The sequence below is a fragment of the Pleurodeles waltl genome, chromosome 2_1, assembly GCF_031143425.1.
Source record: "Pleurodeles waltl isolate 20211129_DDA chromosome 2_1, aPleWal1.hap1.20221129, whole genome shotgun sequence".
Classification (NCBI taxonomy): domain Eukaryota; kingdom Metazoa; phylum Chordata; class Amphibia; order Caudata; family Salamandridae; genus Pleurodeles; species Pleurodeles waltl.
The window spans coordinates 29,848,444-29,875,349 of record NC_090438.1 but is presented as its reverse complement, the minus strand read 5'-3'; the positions used below and the strand labels follow the sequence as shown (position 1 = coordinate 29,875,349).

Genomic DNA, 26,906 nt, shown 5'->3' with positions numbered 1-26,906 from the left:
AGGGGAAGTCTCTAGCCCTTGTCGTTCCTGCAGTATTCACAGTTCTTCAGCCTAGTAAGAGCTTCTTTGCACCAACCGCTGGCATTTCTTGGGCATCTGCCCATCTCCGAGTTGCTTGTGACTTTTGGACTTGGTCCCCTTGTTCCACAGGTACCCTCAGTCAGGAATCCATCGTTGTTGCATTGCTGATTTGTGTTTTCCTTGCATTTTCCCTCTAACACGACTATTTTGTCCTTAGGGGAACTTTGGTGCACTTTGCACTCACTTTTCAGGGTCTTGGGGAGGGTTATTTTTCTAACTCTCACTATTTTCTAATAGTCCCAGCGACCCTCTACAAGGTCACATAGGTTTGGGGTCCATTCGTGGTTCACATTCCACTTTTGGAGTATATGGTTTGTGTTGCCCCTATCCCTATGTTTCCCCATTGCATCCTATTGTAACTATACATTGTTTGCACTGTTTTCTAAGACTATACTGCATATTTTTGCTATTGTGTATATATATCTTGTGTATATTTCCTATCCTCTCACTGAGGGTACACTCTAAGATACTTTGGCATATTGTCATAAAAATAAAGTACCTTTATTTTTAGTATAACTGTGTATTGTGTTTTCTTATGATATTGTGCATATGACACTAAGTGGTACTGTAGTAGCTTCACACGTCTCCTAGTTCAGCCTAAGCTGCTCTGCTAAGCTACCATTATCTATCAGCCTAAGCTGCTAGACACCCTATACACTAATAAGGGATAACTGGGCCTGGTGCAAGGTGCAAGTACCCCTTGGTACTCACTACAAGCCAGTCCAGCCTCCTACAAGGGCCTACTGTAGAGGTGACTTCCAGGGACCTGGTATAGTGACCTTTGGTGAAAGGTGCATGCACCTTTTCTCGCAGGCTGCAGTGGCAGGCCTGCAGACGCATTTTGCATGGGCTCTCATGGGTGACGTAAAACATGCTGCAGCCCATGGGGGACCACTGGTGTACCATATACTAGGGACTTACAGGGGTACCCTATTATGCCAGTCTTGGAGTGTAATGGGTACCAAAGCAAGCGCATTTAGAGGAGCAAGCACAATCACTGGGGTCCTGCTTAGCAAGATTGTAGTGAAAACAGTCTAAGCACACTGACACCGGGCACAAAGTGGGGATAACCATGACAAAAAGAGTGACGTTCCTACAGACCCACCTTCCCTGGATGAGCTAGAACCATCATCGATACTTCTGGTAATCTTTAAATGTTAGATGTCAGATGTTACTTTGCTTTGGATTAGGTCAGAGTTACCAGAGACTGTTTCACTCTGAGTACTCTGGTATCTCAAAGCAGCACATTTCTGGAATGTCAGTTTTGCTTCCGGGCTTGGTTTGTAGGGTTGAAGGTTTAGGACACAACAGTACCCAAATCGTTACCCAGTATAGTCTTTAGCCGTCCTACCTCTGGATGTGAAGCTCAGGGTCCTCCGTTAGGCATAAGATAACTCGCCAGTCACAGCCTGTGAGGGATTGTGACAATTCCCAGTATTATGGGTAAGTGCCTGTACCTGTTTTTGATTGTTCGTACACTTTTCGCCATCTGCCTGAACTGTTATTTTCTTGCTCATCCTCTAGTACGATGAACACTTGACACAACTAGAGAAGGACATCTCCACTGCGAAAGAAGCCGCTCTGGATGAAGCAGACCTGGAGAGCTTTGAGCCGATGACGCCTGGACCGTATACGCCGCAGGTAAGTGTTCCGTGCGCCATCGTTCACCTCACTTCAGCTGTACTCGATAGCACCTTGGTGTGCTTTGAAGGAATGAGAAAACTGAAGCTCACTGTAGCTGGAAGCCGGCGTGTCTGTGTGTCAAATTCAGGGTTTCTCTTTCTGTACTAACAGTGCCTGATCTTTTCCTTCTCCACCCCTAACAGGCACATTCACTCACCACTGTTTTCCTTCTTTCTGTACTTCATCAGTTCAGAAGGAGAGACAGGACATCTTGGGAAACTGTATGTTTCACCGGCAGAGGTTAGTTCTGACGCCATCCCTCTTCGGTTACCTGCGCTCCCCATATTAATATCTTCACAAGTCTCTCCTTGTGTATGTACTGATCATTACACCTCTGATAAGCTCACGTACATTAGGGATGTTTATTAATTGATGCACTCATCTGATCACTAAAGCACATTTCACAGCTTCATGACTAATAGGAATTCTTTAATTATGAAAATGAAAATTGTAATTATTTTTGGCAGCATTAAGTCATTCATTGCCAGTGAAGATGAGATGTCAGTATTATTGGGAAGTAATACATTTATGACATCGGTATAGTTATCTCTCAGTTGCCAACTGAAATTTTACTTTAGTTTCTCTCAAGGTAGAGAAACCGCCCTATGGGGTTTAAAACCATCTCACTCCAAGGATACTCCTAAATTGCACAGCATAAGGAAGAAATGGTGATGTTGCCTTAATACTTTTGTATAAAGCTATCTCCTTAAATTGCTCCCTCCTCCGACATCCCAGGAATGGAGCCAACAAAAATAGTCTGAACAACGAAAGAGACATCTTAGCACATAGTGACATAATCCGTACACAGATACATCAACATTTGCAAAGGTCCAAAGTTTAGAAAGATTAAAACTCACAAAACTTTAAAAAGTAAACAAAGGTCCCAATTTGTAAGCTGAAAGCCCAAGAAGTTATTTTTTCAAACACAGGCTTCCCATTTCAAAAGCACTTGCAGCTAAATTATCCTCTCCTGACCCACAGCAGTGAAAGTACTGTCAGCCTGCATCCCAGTGCTCTATACAAGTGGATATCTGAGTACGTGCTCGTGTTAAATATCCTTCATACAGGGCTACGGACAAGTTATAAGCTGTGGTTGCTAGGTGCCTTATCAGAGTCTAATGGATACCTGTCAGCGTCCTATCTTAAAACTGGGGGTCATGTGAGTGTTTAAGAGGGTGGTCTCATTAAGGTAAAAAGACAACGAATACTTGTATTGAGGGTGTCGAAGGTTAAAGCGTAGGGGACGCCACTGAAGGTGTTTTGTTTGGTAGGCAGATGGATACCAGTGACGAAAGGGTGACATCTTTCAAATGTGGACGAGTTCACCGATTGAAATGTGTCCTGCATGTTTCCAAATATTATTTCCATCATCAGCTGATTGCTTTTAGAAAACACTTGAATAACTCCTAGCTAAATCCAGAAACCCACCCTTCTCTTTTGATTCTGGGATCCTGGTGCAAGCCTCCCTACCAAGGTGCCACAGTGCTGTGCAAGGTTACGTGGCTGGTGCCGGATCCGTGGTACGAGAACCTGTACTCTGGATCCTGAAGCATGATATAAAAGCTCGCATGGGACTGCAGCACCATGGCAGGAAAGCTTGCTCTGGTGAAACCGTGGTAGTTCTTAGGGGGAACCACGTGGTGGGTGTGCCTCACTGGATTCCGCTCTAATGCCCTTTATATGCTCTTCCACAACTTTTCTCAGCACTTGCAGATCGTGCCCTCGAGTCCTGTATTTAGTGTGGCAACATTTTCACCCAGTTTGTTCTTGCACAGCAGATCCTTCTCCGGATCTACAGTAAAAAAATTGCCAACAGGAGAAAACAACTTCAAGGCCCGTCAAGTTTGATTTTTGTATTATTTTGTTTTGGAATCGGGTAGGATCTACAATACCACAGGTTCTCCATGCATTTAATGGTCGAGATATCTACAACACTGAGCACCTTTTGAAACACTAATTTCTCAAACTACTGAGAGGATTTACACCAAACACGAACACTCTTTTTGAGTAAAGTTCCAGATGAGAGCCAAATGTGGTTTAATTCCATTTAGTGTTTCCGTCTGCATTAGTGAGCAACTTTCCTTAAAATGAGAAACCACGCTTTAGGAACCCCACATTTTTTGGGCCCCCACTTCACGAATCTTTGAACATATCATGAAGGGTCCAAACTGGATGACCTTTTTTTCGTGAAAGTTTTGTGCAGATTCGTTAACGCTTCCAAAGTTCTTAAGAAACAAAAACATTTTCCTGTGGGATCTGGACCTCACTTCACCGGCGCGATTGCTACCTTTTTTCCATTTAGTTTGTTTAAAAAAAGAAAAGGAAAGAAGTGAGCCGCACAAAAGGGCCTGTTTTTTTCTTGAAAATGGCATCAAGGAAAGGATTGCTCCGATGAAATCACCACCTTCCCAGCTTTCAGTAAAACATACCGCGCCGAATCGAAAAAACAATTTGTTACCACAGTTTTGACATTTTTCAAAGAGGTAACCCATTTTTCCTAATTTTTGTGCAGTCAACCTACTTCCAGTTTGTGGTGGAAACAGGTATGAAACCCCTGGGTGATCCCAGGTGTAGGAAGCTGGCTATCTATGTAGTGTACCAATGTAGGGGGACACTATGCAGACAGGATAGGCAACCCTCAGTGATTGATGGAGGCTTAAATTAATAATCCAAAATTCTCTCTTTTGTGGTAGTGTGGGCGAGCAGTTTACGCTTATCAGAGCGTAGTGTTAAGCATTTGTTGAACACACAGTCAATAAATGAGACACACACTCAAGAAGAAACTCAAGACTAATTTAGATATTTAACACTTATTTTTATATATTTTTTAACACCAAGAACTTCGATCTTAGATAAGTACTTTTCGACTTAGTGATTTTACAAGAAATAGAAAATGCACTGCATTTGTATAGTAATGCGGTATTGTAATCTTTTAGAGAAAAAACATATACTGCACACAGTCACTTATCAATGACTTACAGGACTGTGTAGGAAAGTGCCCCTTTTGAATATGGTCACCCCCACTTTTTGGTGACTGGTACTGAGGTTTTAGGACTGAGGTGCACTGGGCTCCTGATAACAGGTCCCCAGTGCCAGTGTCCTTCCCCTAAAAAGAGCTAAAAGCCTGATTGTGTTACATTTGCCACACACTTTAGCACCCAGGTAAGTCCCTAGTAAATGGTACCCCTGGTACCTAGGGCCTGGCTGCTAGAGAGGTTCCCTAAGGGTTGCAGTATGTATTGTGCCACCCAAAGGGACCCCCCTACATATTGCCATCGTAGACTGCATATCTGATAGAGACGTCTAGTTTCAGATTCCTTACCTTAGAATTTCTCCCTTGTTACCAATGGTAAGTAACTTGTTCGTCATGGTGCAAGCCGTGAGTGAAAACCCGACATGGCCATGCCCCAGTCATTGCTTCTAAATATAAACCTCCAGTTTGTATAGAAATGTTCTTTAGCATGGTATGACAACTGTTTAACATGGGCATGTGCCCAGACATTCACAGGTGGTTAATTTATGGTAAATAGAAGCTTTAGCTTTCGTAACATATTTTTGGCAACAGGCCTTGGACTTAAGTCCCAACCTATTTCAAATGTGCTTCTGCAAGTCACTCTAGTTGTGCTCAGTCTCTACCTTGTTTAACATTGAGCAATTCTTGGATTGAAAACCTCACCTGTATGTAAAGTGTGCACTGTATATCTTTCGCCATACTGAGTCCGGCTTGTCTCCAGGCTACGTTATTTCTGTTCTGTAGATGCAGACATGTGCGCACTCTACGTATAGCTGTATGTGGTTGTAGGCCCTTTACTGCAAACTTTGTTATTTAAAATTATCTAAAGGTTTATAGACCAATGTGAATATAAGTATCAACGATGATGTCATCAGCGATGTCATTTGAGAGCTCCACATTGATGTCATTTAATAAGCCATGAGGGATGTGATGTGTGACATCTGTCCGATTGTCATATATTCTTCATAGTGTGTCTAATGTATTTATGTCTGTTGGTCTGCTCCATTGTCAGTTGTCGTAAGACTTGAGGGCTGAATCCCTGAATGGAACCCACCGGAGCAGTCATTTTGGCATCCGACCATGCCTTTAACAAGCATTACTATTTCATTCTTACTGATGCTGCTTGGCAGGGTAATGCTCCTCAAGGAATCCATGGGTTACATGTCTCTGAACCTGTTTTCCACCACCCAGCATGATCTGCTGCTTTAGTTTTAATTCAAAATATCTGTAGCTTTGTATGCTAGGCCTGCATATCACTGTCCCCTCCCTGTCTCCCTCTCCCTCTCCCTCTCTCTCTCTCTCTCTCTCTCTCTCTCTCTCTCTCTCTCTCTCTCTCTCTCTCTCTCTCTCTCTCCCACCTCCTCCCCCTCCCCCCTCTCAGATCCACCCTTCTTCTTAAGCCTTTGTGAACCCAGTGCCCCCTGCCTCATGAGCACCCTAGAAGGCCTTGCTGGCCTTCAGCCTTTAGCGTGGTGAAGGGCGGTGGGTGTATAATGCCAGCAGCCTGAGATTGTTACTTTTTTCTACTGCAAGGACTGACAATGATGTGGAACTCAGGGTAGAACATTAGATGCGAGTAAAGAGTCCTCTTTCCTGCCTTTAGAGTACTTATACTTCAGTTCAGTTGGAACCACATCGCAGTCTCTTCCTTGGCTGTCTCTTCTCCGTCCTTTTAAAGGACGACATGTTCAATAGTTTCCACTCTGTGAAAAGACAAGGTGCTTGTGATAAATTAGGACGATGATGTCTTTGTCTCCTTGCTCCATTCTCCACTCATGTTGTTCACATATGTGATGCAGCCTCCTGATTACTATGACAACAACACATCGATGAGTATGTCCCACGATGCCTCCATGTACCAGGATGAAGACAACTTGTTGTCCGGAGACACTCCCACAAACACGCCAGAGAAGCGAGGGGCCATGAGACGCATGGTAAGCTGAACGCAGAGCTGCACTAGAGACCTTGCTTGGAAGTAGAACAGATGTGGAAGATATCTATGGCTTTGTAGCATTGTAATGGGAGTGCTGTGAAGATGGATTGGGAATGACAGAGGTGAGACCTGTGCGAGTCACTGGGGCTGGCTGGTGTGGGCGCAGAGAGCTGTTTGGGACAGCATACCTGCCTTCTAAAAACGTTGTAGGAGTTAATGTACTTCTTAGATGATGGGTATTTATAACTCCCATGCTGTATGGAAAGCAATTTCACCCTCCATTTAGTCGGCTCTGAGTCCAAACAGTAAAGTTCTTGTAATTAGTTGCTGTGCTGTTCTGTATGCGTGTGATCCACTCCCCATGTGGCAAGGACTATCCTATACAATGAATAGAGGGCCTACGTGCTGAGAGGCATAGCTATAGACTGCCTTGAAGGATTCTGGGACAGAGAGGGTCTTGAGTGTCCAAGATCTAATGGCAGCACAGGATGACTTGACTGTAGAACGGGCACTGTGGGATCATGGGACAGTGTCTAGAGTCCAACAGCCAGAATCTAGATTGAGGTATTCGCCAGCTAAATCATTCCCTATTGTCAAGACCAAAGTCCCTCTGTAACCTCACAAAAGCAGTATGAGAGCATAAAAGCCTTAAAGGCCTTAAAACAGTGTGTGTCACATTTAGTAGCCCATTACCCCATATTTGTACTTCAGGCCGTGTGAAAAGTTTGTGCCAGAGTTTTACCCTCTTTTTAGACAGATAGGTCTGTAATTTTCTTCTGAAAATCCATTCCAGAACTATGGGTGTGTGTGTGTTTGTTGGTTTACACACTACAACCTTCAGATTAGTTGAGAGGTCTTCTTAAAATTGAAACCTTTTTCAAAAGGTGCATCTTCAGCACCTGACGTGGTTGTGGCAACAATGTTCACAAATTGTCTTCACGCCGTATACAGAGCGAAAGACTGCAGAAAATGTGTAGCCAAAACTATCACTGATCATGAGGCAAGGCTTCTGAAGTGGGAGCAAAATCTAAAGCATCTGACACCTCCTCATCTGGGGATGTCAGGCCAGATTGCTCCTTCCACGCATGAGAAAAAAAGCACACAAGTGCCAGTTGAATACTGTCAAATAAAGAAGTCCTTTTCTTTGGATGAAATGGCTTCCATCTCCTATAAACTTCAGGGTGATTAAAAAAAAAAAAAAAGGCACACAAGAAATCTAGCAGGTCTACGCCTCCCTTGTCGGAGCACAAAGTTAAGAAGAGAAGACCGTTAACTGCCTCTTTGCCACCACCAGCTTCGCCTCAGCCTAAGGTGGTCAAATTATCGATGTCTTCTCTGCTGACCGCTCACTATCAACTGTGCCGAAGTCTGCAACACTGCGGCCTACCCCTACTATGCTCCGTTGTTGTTGAAAAAGAAACAACTGACGACAAATGTCCTGCTGACCATCCCAGCCATCGACCAGCCTGATATGATTGCCACTATGAGCCTTAACAGAAAAGCCATCTTCTGTGGACCAATTGGCTAATCTAGCAGGGATGTGCCTCCACCTGAGTCCAAGGTTATGAAGGGGAAACCTGAAGCTGCCTCAGTGATATCAGCTTTGTCTCAAGCTAAGTAGGTCAGGCCATCATTGTCTTCTTCGTTGATAGCCTCTACAATGCTGAAGTCTACAACACTGCCAGATACCCCAATCAATGAAGAAAAACAAAACTGACAGCAAATATCCTCCTGACTGTCCTGTCTGTAGGAAGCTGGCCGTGTGCGTGGTGGGTACCTAAGGTACTTACACCTGCTCCCAGGTCCGGACAACCCCTTTTAGTGAGCTGTAGTTAGTGCCTGGAAGCCAGGCTCCCTTGGGGTAGCTGTGGATGAGCAGCCGAGGTTACCTAGGAGACGTGCAGAGCTCCTGCAGTAACATTATAGCCTCACTGGACCTTATCGCGCACGAAGGAACCACACAGTGTACTAAAGTAACGGTACTTTATTATAGTACACAACACTAGGGGCCACATGTACGTATATTTGGAATAGCGATTCCATGCGAATCGCGATTAGGAAATCGCAATTCCAAATGCAAGAAACTGCATTGAGTTTCTTTTGTGCTTCCCGGTGGGTCGCAAAAAGACCTGCCTCATTTATATTATTGAGGAAGTCGCAATTTGCGACCCGCTGGAAATCGCGAAAATCCCAGGGATGGTGGCTTGGTAGTGTCAGCAGACCACCATGTCTGTGATTGCTTTTAAATAAAGGTAAATACCTGGTTTTCCCAAGGACTAACAGGAGAGCTTAGGAAAAGGATTGTACAAAAACAGGACCAGTCAGTGGATTCTGAAAGAATAGGACCTGCAAAAAGAAAGGGACAGAGTCCAGTCCACGATGGAGTGTCCATTGGGGGCAGGAGGCAGTGCCCACCCTTCTGTGGAGGCAGAACCAGGCCGACGGGGGAAGAAGACTAGCTGTGGAGCCCAGGAGCTGAAGAGAAGCCCTTGGAGCGCGGCAGATGGTGTCCCACGTCGGTTGTCGGGTTGCAGATGGTCAGTGGTTCAGGAGAACCACCAACAAGCTTTGGCAAATGCAAGAGGTGCAAAAGAAGAGTTGCAAGGCTGAGGAGGACAAGCAAGGCCCAGGGGACTCGACCCTTGGATGGGAGTCTGGAGTGAGCCTCAGCAGTCGGGAGAGCCGACAGAAGCAGTCGCAGCCCCCACAGGCAACCCACCGGCAGTAGGCACAGTTAAGTCACATTGATGCCCAGTCAGCACACCTAAAAAGGAGTCCCACGTCGCTGGAGCAGCAGAGCGGAGACTGTGCATGGCAGGAAGAAGTGCTGAGGGCTGGGGCTACTCAGAGCCTGAAGATCCCTTGGAGCAGGAGACACCAAGCCTTAGTAGCTGCAAAAGATGCAGTGCACAGGGGTATTGCCCTGCAAGGAGAGGCAAGGGCCCACCATCTCCCAAATTGGGCAGCCGGCAGAGATGACCAGGGGGGCCACTCCAGACCACCACCTGTGATGCAGGATCCACACAGTTCCAGAGGAGAGCAGATCCATGCATTCGGACGTTGTTGCTATAGGTGCCTGCAGATGCAGGGGAGTGGCTCCTTCACTCCAAGGGAGATTCCTTCTTGCTTCTTGGTGCTGGCTGGAGTCTCGTTAACCCCAGAGGATGCACAGTCGGGGAAATGTTGCAATTACTGGAAGGGGCTGGAGAAACAGTATTGCAAAGCAAAGTCGTCTCCGGAGTTGCAGTCTTGTTGGTTCCAGAAGAGTCCAATTGAGGTTCCAGTGGCCAGAAATCAAAGTAAACAATGTAGAGGAGTCCTGGTGGAGTCTTGCACATCGAATCTGAGTACCCACCAGCACGGGAGTCCCTAAATAGCCCAGGAAGAGGGATTGGTCACATAGCAGGGTGACCTCCTATCAGGAGGGGGCTGTGACGTGTACCTGCCTGACCTGGCAACTCAGATGCTCCCAGGGTCCTCTGCTTATCTTGGTTTCAAGATGGCAGAATCAAATGGCCACCTGGAGGAGCTCTTGACACCACCCCAGGGGTGGGAGGGACAGGGGAGTGGTCATTCCTCTTTTCTTTGTCCAGTTTCGTGCCAGAGCAGGGACCGGGGTCCCTGGGCTGATGCAAACCAGTGGCTTGGGGAGGCTACCACTCCCAAGCTTTGTAACACATATTTCCCTCTCCCACAGGAAATCCTTTGTTCTGCCTTCCCCTTCTTGAGCTGGTCAAGCAGCAGAAGGGCAGAAACCTGTCTGAGGGGTGGCAGCAGCTTGGGCTGCCTGGAAAACCCTAGAAGGCTGGGCTGTTGATTCCGACATGTTTAATACCAAACATGCCCAGGTTCGGAGTTACCATTATGTAGCTGGACATAGGTAGTGTCCAGTACACAGTACCTGTGTCCAGTACACAAGTAAAATGGCTTCCTCACACTCACAAACTCATTACATTCTGTGGCAAGAGCACATTATTCTCATACAAAGAAGCCACTGGGGCTTTCCTAGGTAATGTCTGACTTGCAGACCTAAGGAAAACTGCAACATGGTCTCCAATCCACACTTTCCACAAGTATTATTGGGTGGACATTTTTGCCTGCCTAGAAGCACGAGTCGGGCAAACTGCACTTCATAGTTTGTTTCAAACGTCGTATGGTACAGCTACCAAGTCACCACATTAGGGAGAATGGCTCTGCTTTTCAGTCTATACAAAGCCTGTGATCTACAGCAGCATATGTTGAAAACTGTATTTACTGTAACAGTTATTTTACAGGTTTTAATAATTTAGGTTTGCATGCACCCTCCCACCTCTCCTAATCTAAGCTCACAGAAAAACTTTTTTTTATTAACTTTGATTAACTCAAAAATACATTTCTGCATTACTGTAGTGTACATAGCCTGCCTTGCTTAATATCAGTACACGTACATACTCTCATCCATATGGGGAAACACAATCTAAGGAGCAGTTGGTATTCTTGTGCATTCTCGTGCATTGTCAGGGGTCACCTTCAAACTACTCTACTACGAAAAACAACATGACCTCCCATAGCCAGGTGGGAGGAGAGTACAAAGCACATGAGTCTTCAGCACTTCAAGCTACAAACCTATTCATACAGGTAAGCAACATTTTTGTACCAACCTTACTAGGCACAGCAGACCCAATACCATCCGTACTACTATGGTTAGTAGCAACAACAAAAAGCCTGTAGGAAGCCACCATCAGCATCCTACAACAGCTGCAGGCCAGGCGGATGGGAACTACCCAGTGAAAATCACTAGGCACAGGACTTTATGCCTGATTTGGAGTTTGGTGGAGGGGGGAGACTCCGTCACAAACATGACGGAAATTCCGTCCGGTGTATTACAACCCCATTATAGCCCATGGATATTGTAATACGCGGATGGGATATCTGTCATATTCGTGAGAGAATAACCCATCCGCCAAACTCTAAATCAGGCCCTTAGTCACGGATATCAACAATCAAAGGAAGGTGTCATTTGTTTCTTCCACCCAAAGCAAACTTTGTCTTAACCTTGGAATCCTCATTGGAGGAATGGAGAGCCCATCCTCAAGAACCGTCAGCCAGACGGCGGTGGTCCACACAGAAAACAAATGCTCATCACCGTGTAAGGACTGAGGGCTGTCAGGGGAGCCCTTTGGTTATTCCTGCTATGAACAATCCATTCATCAGTGTTAATCTGAACATACAGCACAACATTGTTCTTCTACATCAACCAACATGTAGAACCAAGATCTCAGGTACTCTTGATGGAGAATGACACAAAATATTTCTTAAGGCGAAACATCTGCCTGGAACAGACAGCGTTGCCATGAGTGGGAACTGAACTTTATTCGGATGAGGAGAGCATTTGATGTATGTTAGCAATTAAAATTAGACCTGTCCACAGCAAAGGCAAACAAGAAAAGCCAGTTCAACGCAAGCAGGTAATTGCAGACAGGACTGTGAAGTAATGCATTTTGATCTTTTGATCACATAGCCGTAGACATATCCAATGATTGTCCTGTCCCATGGATAGCAGAAATCATCACAGAAAGTAAACGGGAACCATGCCGGATGATCTTAATCACCCCCAACCTGGCTCAAATAATACTGGTTCACGGATTCCTTATAATGTGCAGACGTACCACCTATTCTGTCGGCGTCACCAGCAAACCTCCTCAGTGGGAACAACAGGCAGGTTCTTCGTCACATTCTGGGACCTTCAAAGTTCTCAACTTGACTCCTAAATTCATACCACTGTCCACTAGCACAACGTGTACAGCAAAACGGGAGAGATTATGCTCTTAGTGTTCATCCATCAGCCTACACCCATTTTCAGAACTACTTCATCAGATTTTGTCATAACGTTTGGATCTAGCACATGTAGAGAGTGTAAGCAGCCATTTACAATAATAAAAATAAAAAAACACTTCCAATCCTCTAAGGATAGAGTGCACAAATCCGTGGTTCATGCCTAAGCTTTCAACAGAACTTCTCCTTAATGAACTAAGAGTCCTTAGATCATTTTTGCAGACTCCTACTCATGTAGCAGAAAGGGCTTCTCTGGACATGCGCAGATGTCTAAAGTTCTGTCTGGACAGAACAAAAGGATGCAGAAACTCTGATTAGTTACTTATATTGTTCACCGACTCAAGGAATCTCAAGGTTGGCAGGAGCAGCAATTGCCTTCTCTCATAAAAGCAGGACATCTGCCGATAAAGTCAGCCGCGGCACATTCCATCAGGGAGATGGCTGCGTCAGTGACCCCCTGAGCAGGAGGGCCCATTACTGGCATATGCGACAGCTACCTGCAAGAATAGCCTTATCTTTACTCATCACTGCAGTTTGGAGCCGTTACAGACAGAGATGTGGCAGAGGGACGATCAGTACGGCATCATCTTTTCTTATAAGGATGAGCCATTCTATTATTAATCCACCAGCCACAGTGTTATGATTGTAGTCTATGATCAAGCTTGCTATTCCAATTCCAGCATGTGAATCTATGAACGATCCAATGACGGAAAAGAAACAAAGTTATTTACCTGGTAACGACAGTTCTCCAGTGTTGGTTTCTTTCATAAATCCACATACGTTCTTCCGTCTTGCCCGGATAGAGGCTTATCGTTAAATATTCTCTGGTTTTGACACTTGTGCAGGAAGTCTGAGGTGATATGGTCTTTGGGAGTGTGTACGATCAGGGCTAGTGAGGGAATTAGTCCACTAAAGTGACACTGTTTTAAAGTCTCTCAGGCTTTTTATGCTATCATTATATTCCATGGCGTGCCAAGCATGTGAATCTATGAAAGATAACAGCGAAGGAAAATGGTAGTTGTAGGTAGGTGAGTTGTCTCTTCTGCCATAGGAGTGGTGTCCAATCAGTGGGTGGTAAGGTTGGCATAGCTAGAGCTAAGTCATTAGCAGAGCCTCGAGTCAAGAGTTCTGGGGCAGTGGGAGTAGTCAGAGCCGAAATGTGACATGAGAATACATAAGTTAGATCCAGGCACTGCTACATCGTAAGCTTGTGACGCTATTTTGCTTTACTTTTGACTGAGCCAAAATATACACACTGAAAGGAGTCGAAAAAATGCTCTGGAATACACTTCTTAATCTGAAGAAGACATTTATCATAGCTTTTCGCAAGGTTCATGAAGGAAGGCTTGAATAGCAAAAAGTGTACTTTTAAAATGTGCAACAATGAAGTAAGACCATATATAAAGAATCTTCAATCTATAAACAGCAAATATATACATGCAAGAATACAAACACTGATATTGATATATGTATATATATTCATACACAATGCAAAGCAAATAATGAATAAAAATGCATCACCGTAGGGCCTGTCAGGTGCTTCATCTTTGTCATGCCAGCAAGCCGATGACCCCGTTCAACTGCGAGAAAGAGAGATCTCCGCCCTCACGGGAAATCTATATCAGGCATTCAACATCTGAATCCTGATTGAGGTCTCTGAATCTGCCACTGTCGATGAGGGTCATCTTTGATATTTTAAAGAACAGGAGAAGGAGCTTTCGGGAAAACCCCTCCCATTGAGAAGTATTAAAAAATGCTGGCTAGTTAGGTAAGCTTTGAAAGAAACACGTTGGGAATTGGCCAAAATCCCTAGGCGTCCCTCACAAAGTCAAACCGTTTCCTGCTGTACCATAAACATCAGTCTAGTACATCCTTATTGTGCTGACTGACTAACTCCCCCATATTATGTCCTAGCTCTTCGGTGATATGTCCTAGCTCTTTGGTGAGAAGGAGAAAACGCAGAAATAGAAAACATGTTGCATAACATGTTTGTACGGAAAACTACTCACACCTCTAACGTGGCAGTGAAGCAGTAAAGCTAAGGCTAAGCTGAAAACAAAATGGAGTCTGTAACTGGTGACCACTAATGTGACGGTGGGCAGCTGAGCCAAGTGCCAAGCGGTGCGACACGAAGTCAGTGGTCAACATACAAATAACACTATAGACACGGAGTGACATAGCTAGTATCTGACCTATGTGGAGTGCTTATATTGAGATGAAGAAGAGGGTCTTTGCGATCCTAATGTTGATTTGATCAGAGTCTCTGAACGGAGTTTGGGATGGTGCTATGGAGGCTGCTTAAGCTACTGTCTGGTACTTGCAGTGAGGGTCTGAAGGTTGCTTGGGATCGGGCTCTGTAGGGAAGGGTCTGTCAGGTTTTTGGAAGGAAGCTTCCATCTGGCCCTGGAGAGGATCCAGGGAATGTAAATAATGACCACCGAAAGCTGCTTAAGATGAAGTTTTGCAGGGGCTTAGATGAACTTCTTCAGGTGGCTTAGATTAGCTTTTTTTAGGATGCCTAGGCTTGTGCTCTGGAATATTCCTAGGGCAGTTCTTGGGTTGAGCTGATGGACAGTACTTGTTATGGATGCTTGGCACGCTGCTGTGGAAGCAGTGCTGAACTGTGCTGAGCTCTGCAGGGAGCTGTGCATTGTGTTTAGGATGCTGGGCGATGCTCAGAATGGAGCTTAGGATGTGACTTTGGTGCCCTGGAGACTCCGTAGAATGTAGCTGTTGACTTTTCTGAGAATAAGAAAGTTAGAGGGTGGTGCTTAGATGGGCTCTCAAGTATTCTTCGTGTGCTGCTCTTGAGGATGCTTATGTTCTTAGCATGGAGCTCTCCAGAGTGCTTACCTTTGCATGTGGTTTACATTGTGCTCCGGCTGGCGCTCAGGGACCATTGATGGTGCTTCAGAAGTAGCTCTTGACGGTACTAATACTGAGGCTCAGGAATGGGGTTCAGGATGGTGCTTAGGAGGTGGCCCTGGAGAGTGCTTTGGGTGAGGCTCTGCAGGGGATCCTGATCTATGAATGATGTGGCTCTTGCAGGGGCTTCTGGTGACACCATAAGTCGTGGCTCTAGAGGGAAATCCTGGTTGTGGTGAGGATGTGTGTAAGGAAATGCCTCCTTGGCATGGTTGCCCCCTGACTTTTTGCCTTTGCTGATGCTATGTTTACAATTGAAAGTGTGCTGAGGCCTGCTAACCAGGCCCCAGCACCAGTGTTCTTTCCCTAACCTGTACTTTTGTATCCACAATTGGCAGACCCTGGCATCCAGATAAGTCCCTTGTAACTGGTACTTCTAGTACCAAGGGCCCTGATGCCAAGGAAGGTCTCTAAGGGCTGCAGCATGTCTTATGCCACCCTGGAGACCCCTCACTCAGCACAGACACACTGCTTACCAGCTTGTGTGTGCTAGTGAGAACAAAACGAGTAAGTCGACATGGCACTCCCCTCAGGGTGCCATGCCAGCCTCTCACTGCCTATGCAAGTATAGGTCAGTCACCCCTCTAGCAGGCCTTACAGCCCTAAGGCAGGGTGCACTATACCGTAGGTGAGGGTACCAGTGCATGAGCATGGTACCCCTACAGTGTCTAAACAAAACCTTAGACATTGTAAGTGCAGGGTAGCCATAAGAGTATATGGTCTGGGAGTTTGTCAAACACGAACTCCACAGCACCATAATGGCTACACTGAAAACTGGGAAGTTTGGTATCAAACTTCTCAGCACAATAAATGCACACTGATGCCAGTGTACATTTTATCGCAAAATACACCCCAGAGGGCACCTTAGAGGTGCCCCCTGAAACTTAACCGACTGTCTGTGTAGGCTGACTAGTTCCAGCAGCCTGCCACACTAGAGACATGTTGCTGGCCCCATGGGGAGAGTGCCTTTGTCACTCTGAGGCCAGTAACAAAGCCTGCACTGGGTGGAGATGCTAACACCTCCCCCAGGCAGGAGCTGTAACACCTGGCGGTGAGCCTCAAAGGCTCCCCCCTTTGTCACAGCCCAGCAGGGCACTCCAGCTTAGTGGAGTTGCCCGCCCCCTCCGGCCACGGCCCCCACTTTTGGCGGCAAGGCTGGAGGGAACAAAGAAAGCAACAAGGAGGAGTCACTGGCCAGTCAGGACAGCCCCTAAGGTGTCCTGAGCTGAGGTGACTCTAACTTTTAGAAATCCTCCATCTTGCAGATGGAGGATTCCCCCAATAGGATTAGGGATGTGACCCCCTCCCCTTGGGAGGAGGCACAAAGAGGGTGTACTCACCCTCAGGGCTAGTAGCCATTGGCCCCCAGACCTAAACACGCCCTTAAATTTAGTATTTAAGGGCTACCCTGAACCCTAGAAAATTAGATTCCTGCAACAACAACAAGAAGGACTGCCTAGCTGAAAACCCCTGCAGAGGAAGACCAGAAGACAACAACTGCCTTGGCTCCAGAAACTCACCGGCCTGTCTCCTGCCTTCCAACGAACTCTGCTCCAGCGACGCCTTCCAAAGGGACCAGCGACCTCTGAATCCTCTGAGGACTGCCCTGCTTCGACGACGACAAGAAACTCCAGAGGACAGCGGACCTGCTCCAAAAAGACTGCAACTTTGTTTCAAGAAGCAGCTTTAAAGAACCCTGCAACTCCCCGCAAGAAGCGTGAGACTTGCAACACTGCACCCGGCGACCCCGACTCGGCTGGTGGAGAACCAACACCTCAGGGAGGACCCCCGGACTACTCTACGACTGTGAGTACCAAAACCTGTCCCCCCTGAGCCCCCACAGCGCCGCCTGCAGAGGGAATCCCGAGGCTTCCCCTGACCGCGACTCTCTGAAACCTAAGTCCCGACGCCTGGAAAAGACCCTGCACCCGCAGCCCCCAGGACCTGAAGGACCGGACTTTCACTGCAGAAGTGACCCCCAGGAGTCCCTCTCCCTTGCCCAAGTGGAGGTTTCCCCGAGGAAGCCCCCCCTTGCCTGCCTGCAGCGCTGAAGAGATCCCTTGATCTCTCATTGACTTACATTGCGAACCCGACGCTTGTTCTAACACTGCACCCGGCCGCCCCCGCGCCGCTGAGGGTGAAATTTCTGTGTGGGCTTGTGTCCCCCCCGGTGCCCTACAAAACCCCCCTGGTCTGCCCTCCGAAGACGCGGGTACTTACCTGCAAGCAGACCGGAACCGGGGCACCCCCTTCTCTCCATTATAGCCTATGCATTTTGGGCACCACTTTGAACTCTGCACCTGACCGGCCCTGAGCTGCTGGTGTGGTAACTTTGGGGTTGCTCTGAACCCCCAACGGTGGGCTACCTTGGACCAAGAACTGAACCCTGTAAGTGTCTTACTTACCTGGTAAAACTAACAAAAACTTACCTCCCCCAGGAACTGTGAAAATTGCACTGTGTCCACTTTTAAAACAGCTATTTGTGAATAACTTGAAAAGTATACATGCAATTGAAATGATTCAAAGTTCCTAATGTACTTACCTGCAATACCTTTCAAACAAGATATTACATGTTAAATTTGAACCTGTGGTTCTTAAAATAAACTAAGAAAATATATTTTTCTATACAAAACCTATTGGCTGGATTTGTCTCTGAGTGTGTGTACCTCATTTATTGTCTATGTGTATGTACAACAAATGCTTAACACTACTCCTTGGATAAGCCTACTGCTCGACCACACTACCACAAAATAGAGCATTAGTATTATCTATTTTTACCACTATTTTACCTCTAAGGGGAACCCTTGGACTCTGTGCATGCTATTCCTTACTTTGAAATAGCACATACAGAGCCAACTTCCTACATTGGTGGATCAGCGGTGGGGTACAAGACTTTGCATTTGCTGGACTACTCAGCCAATACCTGATCACACGACAAATTCCAAAATTGTCATTAGAAATTGATTTTTGCAATTTGAAAAGTTTTCTAAATTCTTAAAAGACCTGCTAGGGCCTTGTGTTAGATCCGGTTTAGCATTTCTTTTAGAGTTTAAAAGTTTGTAAAAGTTTGAATTAGATTCTAGAACCAGTTTTAGATTCTTAAAAAGTATTCCAACTTTTAGAAGCAAAATGTCTAGCACAGATGTGACTGTGGTGGAACTCGACACCACACCTTACCTCCATCTACAGATGAGAGAGCTACGGTCACTCTGTAAACTAAAGAAAATAGCAATGGGCCCCAAACCTACCAAAGTACAGCTCCAGGAGCTTTTGGCAGAGTTTGAAAAGGCCAACCCCTCTGAGGATGGCAACTCAGAGGATGAGGATAGTGACTTGGAGGGAAATTCCCCCCCTCCAGTCCTACTTAGGGAGAGCAGGGCTTCTCAAGCCCTGACTCCACAAATAATAGTCAGAGATGCTGGTTCCCTCACAGGAGGGACCAACAACTCTGAAATCACTGAGGATAACTCCAGTGAAGAGGACATCCAGTTAGCCAGGATGGCCAAAAGATTGGCTTTGGAAAGACAGATCCTAGCCATAGAGAGGGAAAGACAAGAGATGGGCCTAGGACCCATCAATGGTGGCAGCAACATAACTAGGGTCAGAGATTCTCCTGACATGTTGAAAATCCCTAAAGGGATTGTAACTAAATATGAAGATGGTGATGACATCACCAAATGGTTCACAGCTTTTGAGAGGGCTTGTGTAACCAGAAAAGTGAACAGATCTCACTGGGGTGCTCTCCTTTGGGAAATGTTCACAGGAAAGTGTAGGGATAGACTCCTCACACTCTCTGGAAAAGATGCAGAATCTTATGACCTCATGAAGGGTACCCTGATTGAGGGCTTTGGATTCTCCACTGAGGAGTATAGGATTAGATTCAGGGGGGCTCAAAAATCCTCGAGCCAGACCTAGGTTGACTTTGTAGACTACTCAGTAAAAACACTAGATGGTTGGATTCAAGGCAGTGGTGTAAGTAATTATGATGGGCTGTACAATTTATTTGTGAAAGAACACCTGTTAAGTAATTGTTTCAATGATAAACTGCATCAGCATCTGGTAGACCTAGGACCAATTTCTCCCCAAGAATTGGGAAAGAAGGCGGACCATTGGGTCAAGACTAGGGTGTCCAAAACTTCCACAGGGGGTGACCAAAAGAAAGGGGTCACAAAACCTCCCCAGGGGAAAGGTGGTGAGACAGCCAAAAATAAAAATAGTAAAGAGTCTTCTACAGGCCCCCAAAAACCTGCACAGGAGGGTGGGCCCAGAGCCTCTTCACAAAACAATCCTGGGTACAAGGGTAAAAACTTTGATCCCAAAAAGGCCTGGTGTCGAAACTGTAGTCAGTCTGGACACCAAACTGGAGACAAGGCCTGTCCCAAGAAAGGTTCCACTCCAAACTCCAATCCAGGTAACACTGGAATGGCTAGTCTCCAAGTGGGATCAACAGTGTGCCCAGAGCAAATCAGGGTCCACACTGAAGCTACTCTAGTCTCTGAGGGTGGGGTGGATTTAGCCACACTAGCTGCCTGGCCGCCTAACATGCAAAAATACAGGCAGCAGCTCTTTATTAATGGGACAAGTGTAGAGGGCCTGAGGGATACAGGTGCCAGTGTCACCATGGTGACAGAGAAACTGGTTTCCCCTGGCTAATACCTGACTGGAAAAACTTATACAGTCACCAACGCTGACAATCAGACTAAAGCACATCCCATGGCAGTGGTAACTTTAGAATGGGGAGGGGTCAATGGCCTGAAACAGGTGGTGGTCTCCTCAAACATCCCAGTAGACTGTCTGCTTGGAAATGACCTGGAGTCCTCAGCATGGGCTGAGGTAGAACTAAAAACCCATGCAGCCATGCTGGGTATCCCTGAACTGGTGTGTATAAAAACAAGGGCACAATGCAAGGCACAGGGTGAAAAAGTAGAGCTGGAGTCTGGAAAAATGGCCCAGCCTACCAAGAGAAAAGGAAAGTCAGTTGGGAGACCAACTGCAACACAGTCAGAAAAAGGGAACCTCTCTTCTCAGGAAGAAGTTCTGCCCTCTGAGGGAACTGAGCCTTTGGAGCTTGAACCTTATCAGGTTGAGCTCTTAGGCCCAGGGGGACCCTCAAGGGAGGAGCTGTGTAAGGGACAAGAAACCTGTCCCTCTCTTGAAGGCCTTAGGCAGCAAGCTGCTGAAGAGTCCAAGGGCAAGAAAAATGGAACACATAGGGTCTATTGGGAAGATGGACTTCTGTACACTGAGGCCAGAGACCCCAAACCTGGTGCCACTAGGAGAGTGGTAGTGCCTCAGTCGTTCAGAGAGTTTATTCTGACCTTAGCCCATGATATTCCCCTTGCTGGGCATTTGGGACAAACCAAGACGTGGGAGAGGTTAGTCAACCACTTCTACTGGCCTAATATGTCCCAGAAGGTTAAGGAGTTTTGCCTCTCCTGCCCCACCTGTCAATCCAGTGGTAAGACAGGTGTGCACCCAAAGGACCCCCTCATTCCACTTCCAGTGGTGGGGGTCCCCTTTGAAAGAGTGGGTGTGGACATAGTTGGTCCACTGGAACCTCCCACAGCCTCAGGAAATATGTACATCCTGGTAGTAGTGGATCATGCTACTAGGTATCCTGAAGCTATCCCCCTTAGGTCAACTACTGCCCCTGCAGTAGCCAAGGCCCTCATTGGTATCTTTACCAGAGTGGGTTTCCCTAAGGAGGTGGTGTCCGACAGAGGTACTAACTTCATGTCAGCATACCTAAAACACATGTGGAATGAGTGTGGAGTGACTTACAAATTCACTACACCATACCATCCACAAACTAATGGCTTAGTTGAGAGATTCAACAAGACATTAAAAGGCATGATCATGGGGCTCCCAGAAAAACTCAAAAGGAGATGGGATGTCCTCTTGCCATGTCTGCTTTTTGCTTACAGAGAGGTGCCACAGAAGGGAGTAGGATTCTCACCCTTTGAACTTCTGTTTGGCCACCCTGTAAGGGGACCACTTGCTCTTGTTAAAGAAGGCTGGGAGAGACCTCTTCATGAGCCTAAACAAGACATAGTGGACTATGTACTTGGCCTTCGCTCTAGAATGGCAGAGTACATGGAAAAGGCAACCAAAAACCTTGAGGCCAGCCAACAGCTCCAGAAGTTTTGGTATGACCAAAAGGCTGCAATGGTTGAGTTCCAACCAGGGCAGAAAGTCTGGGTTCTGGAGCCTGTGGCTCCCAGGGCACTCCAGGACAAATGGAGTGGCCCTTACCCAGTGCTAGAAAGGAAGAGTCAGGTCACCTACCTGGTGGACCTGGGCACAAGCAGGAGCCCCAAGAGGGTGATCCATGTGAACCGCCTTAAGCTCTTCCATGACAGGGCTGATGTAAATCTGTTGATGGTAACAGATGAGGATCAGGAGGCAGAGAGTGAACCTCTCCCTGATCTTCTGTCATCAGACCCAAAAGATGGCTCAGTAGATGGAGTGATCTACTCAGACACCCTCTCTGGCCAACAGCAAGCTGATTGTAGGAGAGTCCTACAACAGTTTCCTGAACTCTTCTCCCTAACCCCTGGTCAGACACACCTGTGTACCCATGATGTGGACACAGGAGACAGCATGCCTGTCAAAAACAAAATTTTTAGACAGTCTGACCATGTTAAGGAAAGCATCAAGGTGGAAGTCCACAAGATGCTGGAATTGGGAGTAATTGAGCGCTCTGACAGCCCCTGGGCTAGCCCAGTGGTCTTAGTCCCCAAACCTCACACCAAAGATGGAAAGAAAGAGATGAGGTTTTGTGTGGACTACAGAGGGCTCAACTCTGTCACCAAGACAGATGCTCATCCAATTCCTAGAGCTGATGAGCTCATAGACAAATTAGGTGCTGCCAAATTCTTAAGTACCTTTGACTTGACAGCAGGGTACTGGCAAATAAAAATGGCACCTGGAGCAAAAGAGAAAACAGCATTCTCCACACCTGATGGGCATTATCAGTTCACTGTTATGCCCTTTGGTTTAAAGAATGCCCCTGCCACCTTCCAAAGGTTGGTGAATCAAGTCCTTGCTGGTTTGGAGTCCTTTAGCACAGCTTATCTTGATGATATTGCTGTCTTTAGCTCCACCTGGCAGGATCACCTGGTCCACCTGAAGAAGGTTTTGAAGGCTCTGCAATCTGCAGGCCTCTCTATCAAGGCATCCAAATGCCAGATAGGGCAGGGAACTGTGGTTTCCTTGGGCCACCTTGTAGGTGGAGGCCAAGTTCAGCCACTCCAACCCAAGATCCAGACTATTCTGGACTGGGTAGCTCCAAAAACCCAGACTCAAGTCAGGGCATTCCTTGGCTTGACTGGGTATTACAGGAGGTTTGTGAAGGGATATGGATCCATTGTGACAGCCCTCACTGAACTCACCTCCAAGAAAATGCCCAAGAAAGTGAACTGGACTGTGGAATGCCAACAGGCCTTTGACACCCTGAAACAAGCAATGTGCTCAGCACCAGTTCTAAAAGCTCCAGATTATTCTAAGCAGTTCATTGTGCAGACAGATGCCTCTGAACATGGGATAGGGGCAGTTTTGTCCCAAACAAATGATGATGTCCTTGACCAGCCTGTTGCTTTCATTAGCAGGAGGTTACTCCCCAGGGAGCAGCGTTGGAGTGCCATTGAGAGGGAGGCCTTTGCTGTGGTTTGGTCCCTGAAGAAGCTGAGACCATACCTCTTTGGGACTCACTTCCTAGTTCAAACTGACCACAGACCTCTCAAATGGCTGATGCAAATGAAAGGTGAAAATCCTAAACTGTTGAGGTGGTCCATCTCCCTACAGGGAATGGACTTTATAGTGGAACACAGACCTGGGACTGCCCATGCCAATGCAGATGGCCTTTCCAGGTTCTTCCACTTAGAAAATGAAGACTCTCTTGGGAAAGGTTAGTCTCATCCTCTTTCGTTTGGGGGGGGTTGTGTAAGGAAATGCCTCCTTGGCATGGTTGCCCCCTGACTTTTTGCCTTTGCTGATGCTATGTTTACAATTGAAAGTGTGCTGAGGCCTGCTAACCAGGCCCCAGCACCAGTGTTCTTTCCCTAACCTGTACTTTTGTATCCACAATTGGCAGACCCTGGCATCCAGATAAGTCCCTTGTAACTGGTACTTCTAGTACCAAGGGCCCTGATGCCAAGGAAGGTCTCTAAGGGCTGCAGCATGTCTTATGCCACCCTGGAGACCCCTCACTCAGCACAGACACACTGCTTACCAGCTTGTGTGTGCTAGTGAGAACAAAACGAGTAAGTCGACATGGCACTCCCCTCAGGGTGCCATGCCAGCCTCTCACTGCCTATGCAAGTATAGGTCAGTCACCCCTCTAGCAGGCCTTACAGCCCTAAGGCAGGGTGCACTATACCGTAGGTGAGGGTACCAGTGCATGAGCATGGTACCCCTACAGTGTCTAAACAAAACCTTAGACATTGTAAGTGCAGGGTAGCCATAAGAGTATATGGTCTGGGAGTTTGTCAAACACGAACTCCACAGCACCATAATGGCTACACTGAAAACTGGGAAGTTTGGTATCAAACTTCTCAGCACAATAAATGCACACTGATGCCAGTGTACATTTTATCGCAAAATACACCCCAGAGGGCACCTTAGAGGTGCCCCCTGAAACTTAACCGACTGTCTGTGTAGGCTGACTAGTTCCAGCAGCCTGCCACACTAGAGACATGTTGCTGGCCCCATGGGGAGAGTGCCTTTGTCACTCTGAGGCCAGTAACAAAGCCTGCACTGGGTGGAGATGCTAACACCTCCCCCAGGCAGGAGCTGTAACACCTGGCGGTGAGCCTCAAAGGCTCCCCCCTTTGTCACAGCCCAGCAGGGCACTCCAGCTTAGTGGAGTTGCCCGCCCCCTCCGGCCACGGCCCCCACTTTTGGCGGCAAGGCTGGAGGGAACAAAGAAAGCAACAAGGAGGAGTCACTGGCCAGTCAGGACAGCCCCTAAGGTGTCCTGAGCTGAGGTGACTCTAACTTTTAGAAATCCTCCATCTTGCAGATGGAGGATTCCCCCAATAGGATTAGGGATGTGACCCCCTCCCCTTGGGAGGAGGCACAAAGAGGGTGTACTCACCCTCAGGGCTAGTAGCCATTGGCTACTAACCCCCCAGACCTAAACACGCCCTTAAATTTAGTATTTAAGGGCTACCCTGAACCCTAGAAAATTAGATTCCTGCAACAACAAGAAGAAGGACTGCCTAGCTGAAAACCCCTGCAGAGGAAGACCAGAAGACAACAACTGCCTTGGCTCCAGAAACTCACCGGCCTGTCTCCTGCCTTCCAAAGAACTCTGCTCCAGCGACGCCTTCCAAAGGGACCAGCGACCTCTGAATCCTCTGAGGACTGCCCTGCTTCGACGACGACAAGAAACTACAGAGGACAGCGGACCTGCTCCAAAAAGACTGCAACTTTGTTTCAAGGAGCAGCTTTAAAGAACCCTGCAACTCCCCGCAAGAAGCGTGAGACTTGCAACCCTGCACCCGGCGACCCCGACTCGGCTGGTGGAGAACCAACACCTCAGGGAGGACCCCCGGACTACTCTACGACTGTGAGTACCAAAACCTGTCCCCCCTGAGCCCCCACAGCGCCGCCTGCAGAGGGAATCCCGAGGCTTCCCCTGACCGCGACTCTCTGAAACCTAAGTCCCGACGCCTGGAAAAGACCCTGCACCCGCAGCCCCCAGGACCTGAAGGACCGGACTTTCACTGCAGAAGTGACCCCCAGGAGTCCCTCTCCCTTGCCCAAGTGGAGGTTTCCCCGAGGAAGCCCCCCCTTGCCTGCCTGCAGCGCTGAAGAGATCCCTTGATCTCTCATTGACTTACATTGCGAACCCGACGCTTGTTCTAACACTGCACCCGGCCGCCCCCGCGCCGCTGAGGGTGAAATTTCTGTGTGGGCTTGTGTCCCCCCCGGTGCCCTACAAAACCCCCCTGGTCCGCCCTCCGAAGACGCGGGTACTTACCTGCAAGCAGACCGGAACCGGGGCACCCCCTTCTCTCCATTATAGCCTATGCATTTTGGGCACCACTTTGAACTCTGCACCTGACCGGCCCTGAGCTGCTGGTGTGGTAACTTTGGGGTTGCTCTGAACCCCCAACGGTGGGCTACCTTGGACCAAGAACTGAACCCTGTAAGTGTCTTACTTACCTGGTAAAACTAACAAAAACTTACCTCCCCCAGGAACTGTGAAAATTGCACTGTGTCCACTTTTAAAGTAGCTATTTGTGAATAACTTGAAAAGTATACATGCAATTGAAATGATTCAAAGTTCCTAATGTACTTACCTGCAATACCTTTCAAACAAGATATTACATGTTAAATTTGAACCTGTAGTTCTTAAAATAAACTAAGAAAAGATATTTTTCTATACAAAACCTATTGGCTGGATTTGTCTCTGAGTGTGTGTACCTCATTTATTGTCTATGTGTATGTACAACAAATGCTTAACACTACTCCTTGGATAAGCCTACTGCTCGACCACACTACCACAAAATAGAGCATTAGTATTATCTATTTTTATCACTATTTTACCTCTAAGGGGAACCCTTGGACTCTGTGCATGCTATTCCTTACTTTGAAATAGCACATACAGAGCCAACTTCCTACAATGTGGCTGTGGAGGATGGTCCTGACCCTGGTTAGGATGTAGCCCTGGAGGAGGCTCCTGGCAGTGCTGTAGGATGCAGCTCTGGAGGAGCTCCTGATCTTGCTAAGTATGTACCTTTAGAGGGAGCTCCTGATCCTGCTTAGGATGCACCTCTGGAGGTAGCTTCTGATCTTGGTTAGAATGTGGCTTCGGATGGAGCTCCTTAACTTGGTTAGGATGCCGCTCTGTTGGGGGCAGCTGATCTTGGTTAGAATGCAACTCCTGATGTAGCTCCTGATCTTGGTTGGGATGTGGCTCTGGTGGGAGCTCCTGATCTTGGTTGGGGTGTGGCTCTGGTGGGAGCTCCTGATCTTGGTTGGGGTGTGGCTCTGGTGGGAGCTCCTGATCTTGGTTGGGATGTGGCTCTGGTGGGAGCTCCTGATCTTGGTTAGGATGTGGCTCAGGTGGGAGCTCCTGATCTTGGTTGGGATGTGGCTCTGGTGGGAGCTCCTGATCTTGGTTAGGATGTGGCTCTGGTGGGAGCTCCTGATCTTGGTTGGGGTGTGGCTCTGGTGGGAGCTCCTGATCTTGGTTGGGATGTGGCTCTGGTGGGAGCTCCTGATCTTGGTTGGGGTGTGGCTCTGGTGGGAGCTCCTGATCTTGGTTAGGATCTGGCTCAGGTGGGAGCTCCTGATCTTGGTTAGGATGTGGCTCTAGATTATAGTTGATGACTTTGCCAGGGGCTGTGGAGCTGCTAGTGTGTGGGTCTGGGGAGTGCTATGGACAGAGTTTAGAATGTGATTCTTGGGAGGTGACTGTGAGAGTTTCAAATGGTTTTGGTCAGGAGAGTC

General features: G+C 47.3%; 1 protein-coding gene across 2 annotated transcripts in view; it reads left to right on the top strand.

Moving 5' to 3' along the window:
• Positions 1 to 26,906, top strand: part of TAF1 (TATA-box binding protein associated factor 1) — a 290,896-nt gene that overhangs the window by 227,414 nt on the left and 36,576 nt on the right. For both annotated transcript variants that reach the window (XM_069209109.1, XM_069209102.1), the window contains exons 35-36: positions 1,606 to 1,722; positions 6,577 to 6,711. In XM_069209109.1, the coding sequence (XP_069065210.1) occupies positions 1,606 to 1,722; positions 6,577 to 6,711 (252 nt within the window). The remainder of the gene's footprint in view (positions 1 to 1,605; positions 1,723 to 6,576; positions 6,712 to 26,906) is intronic.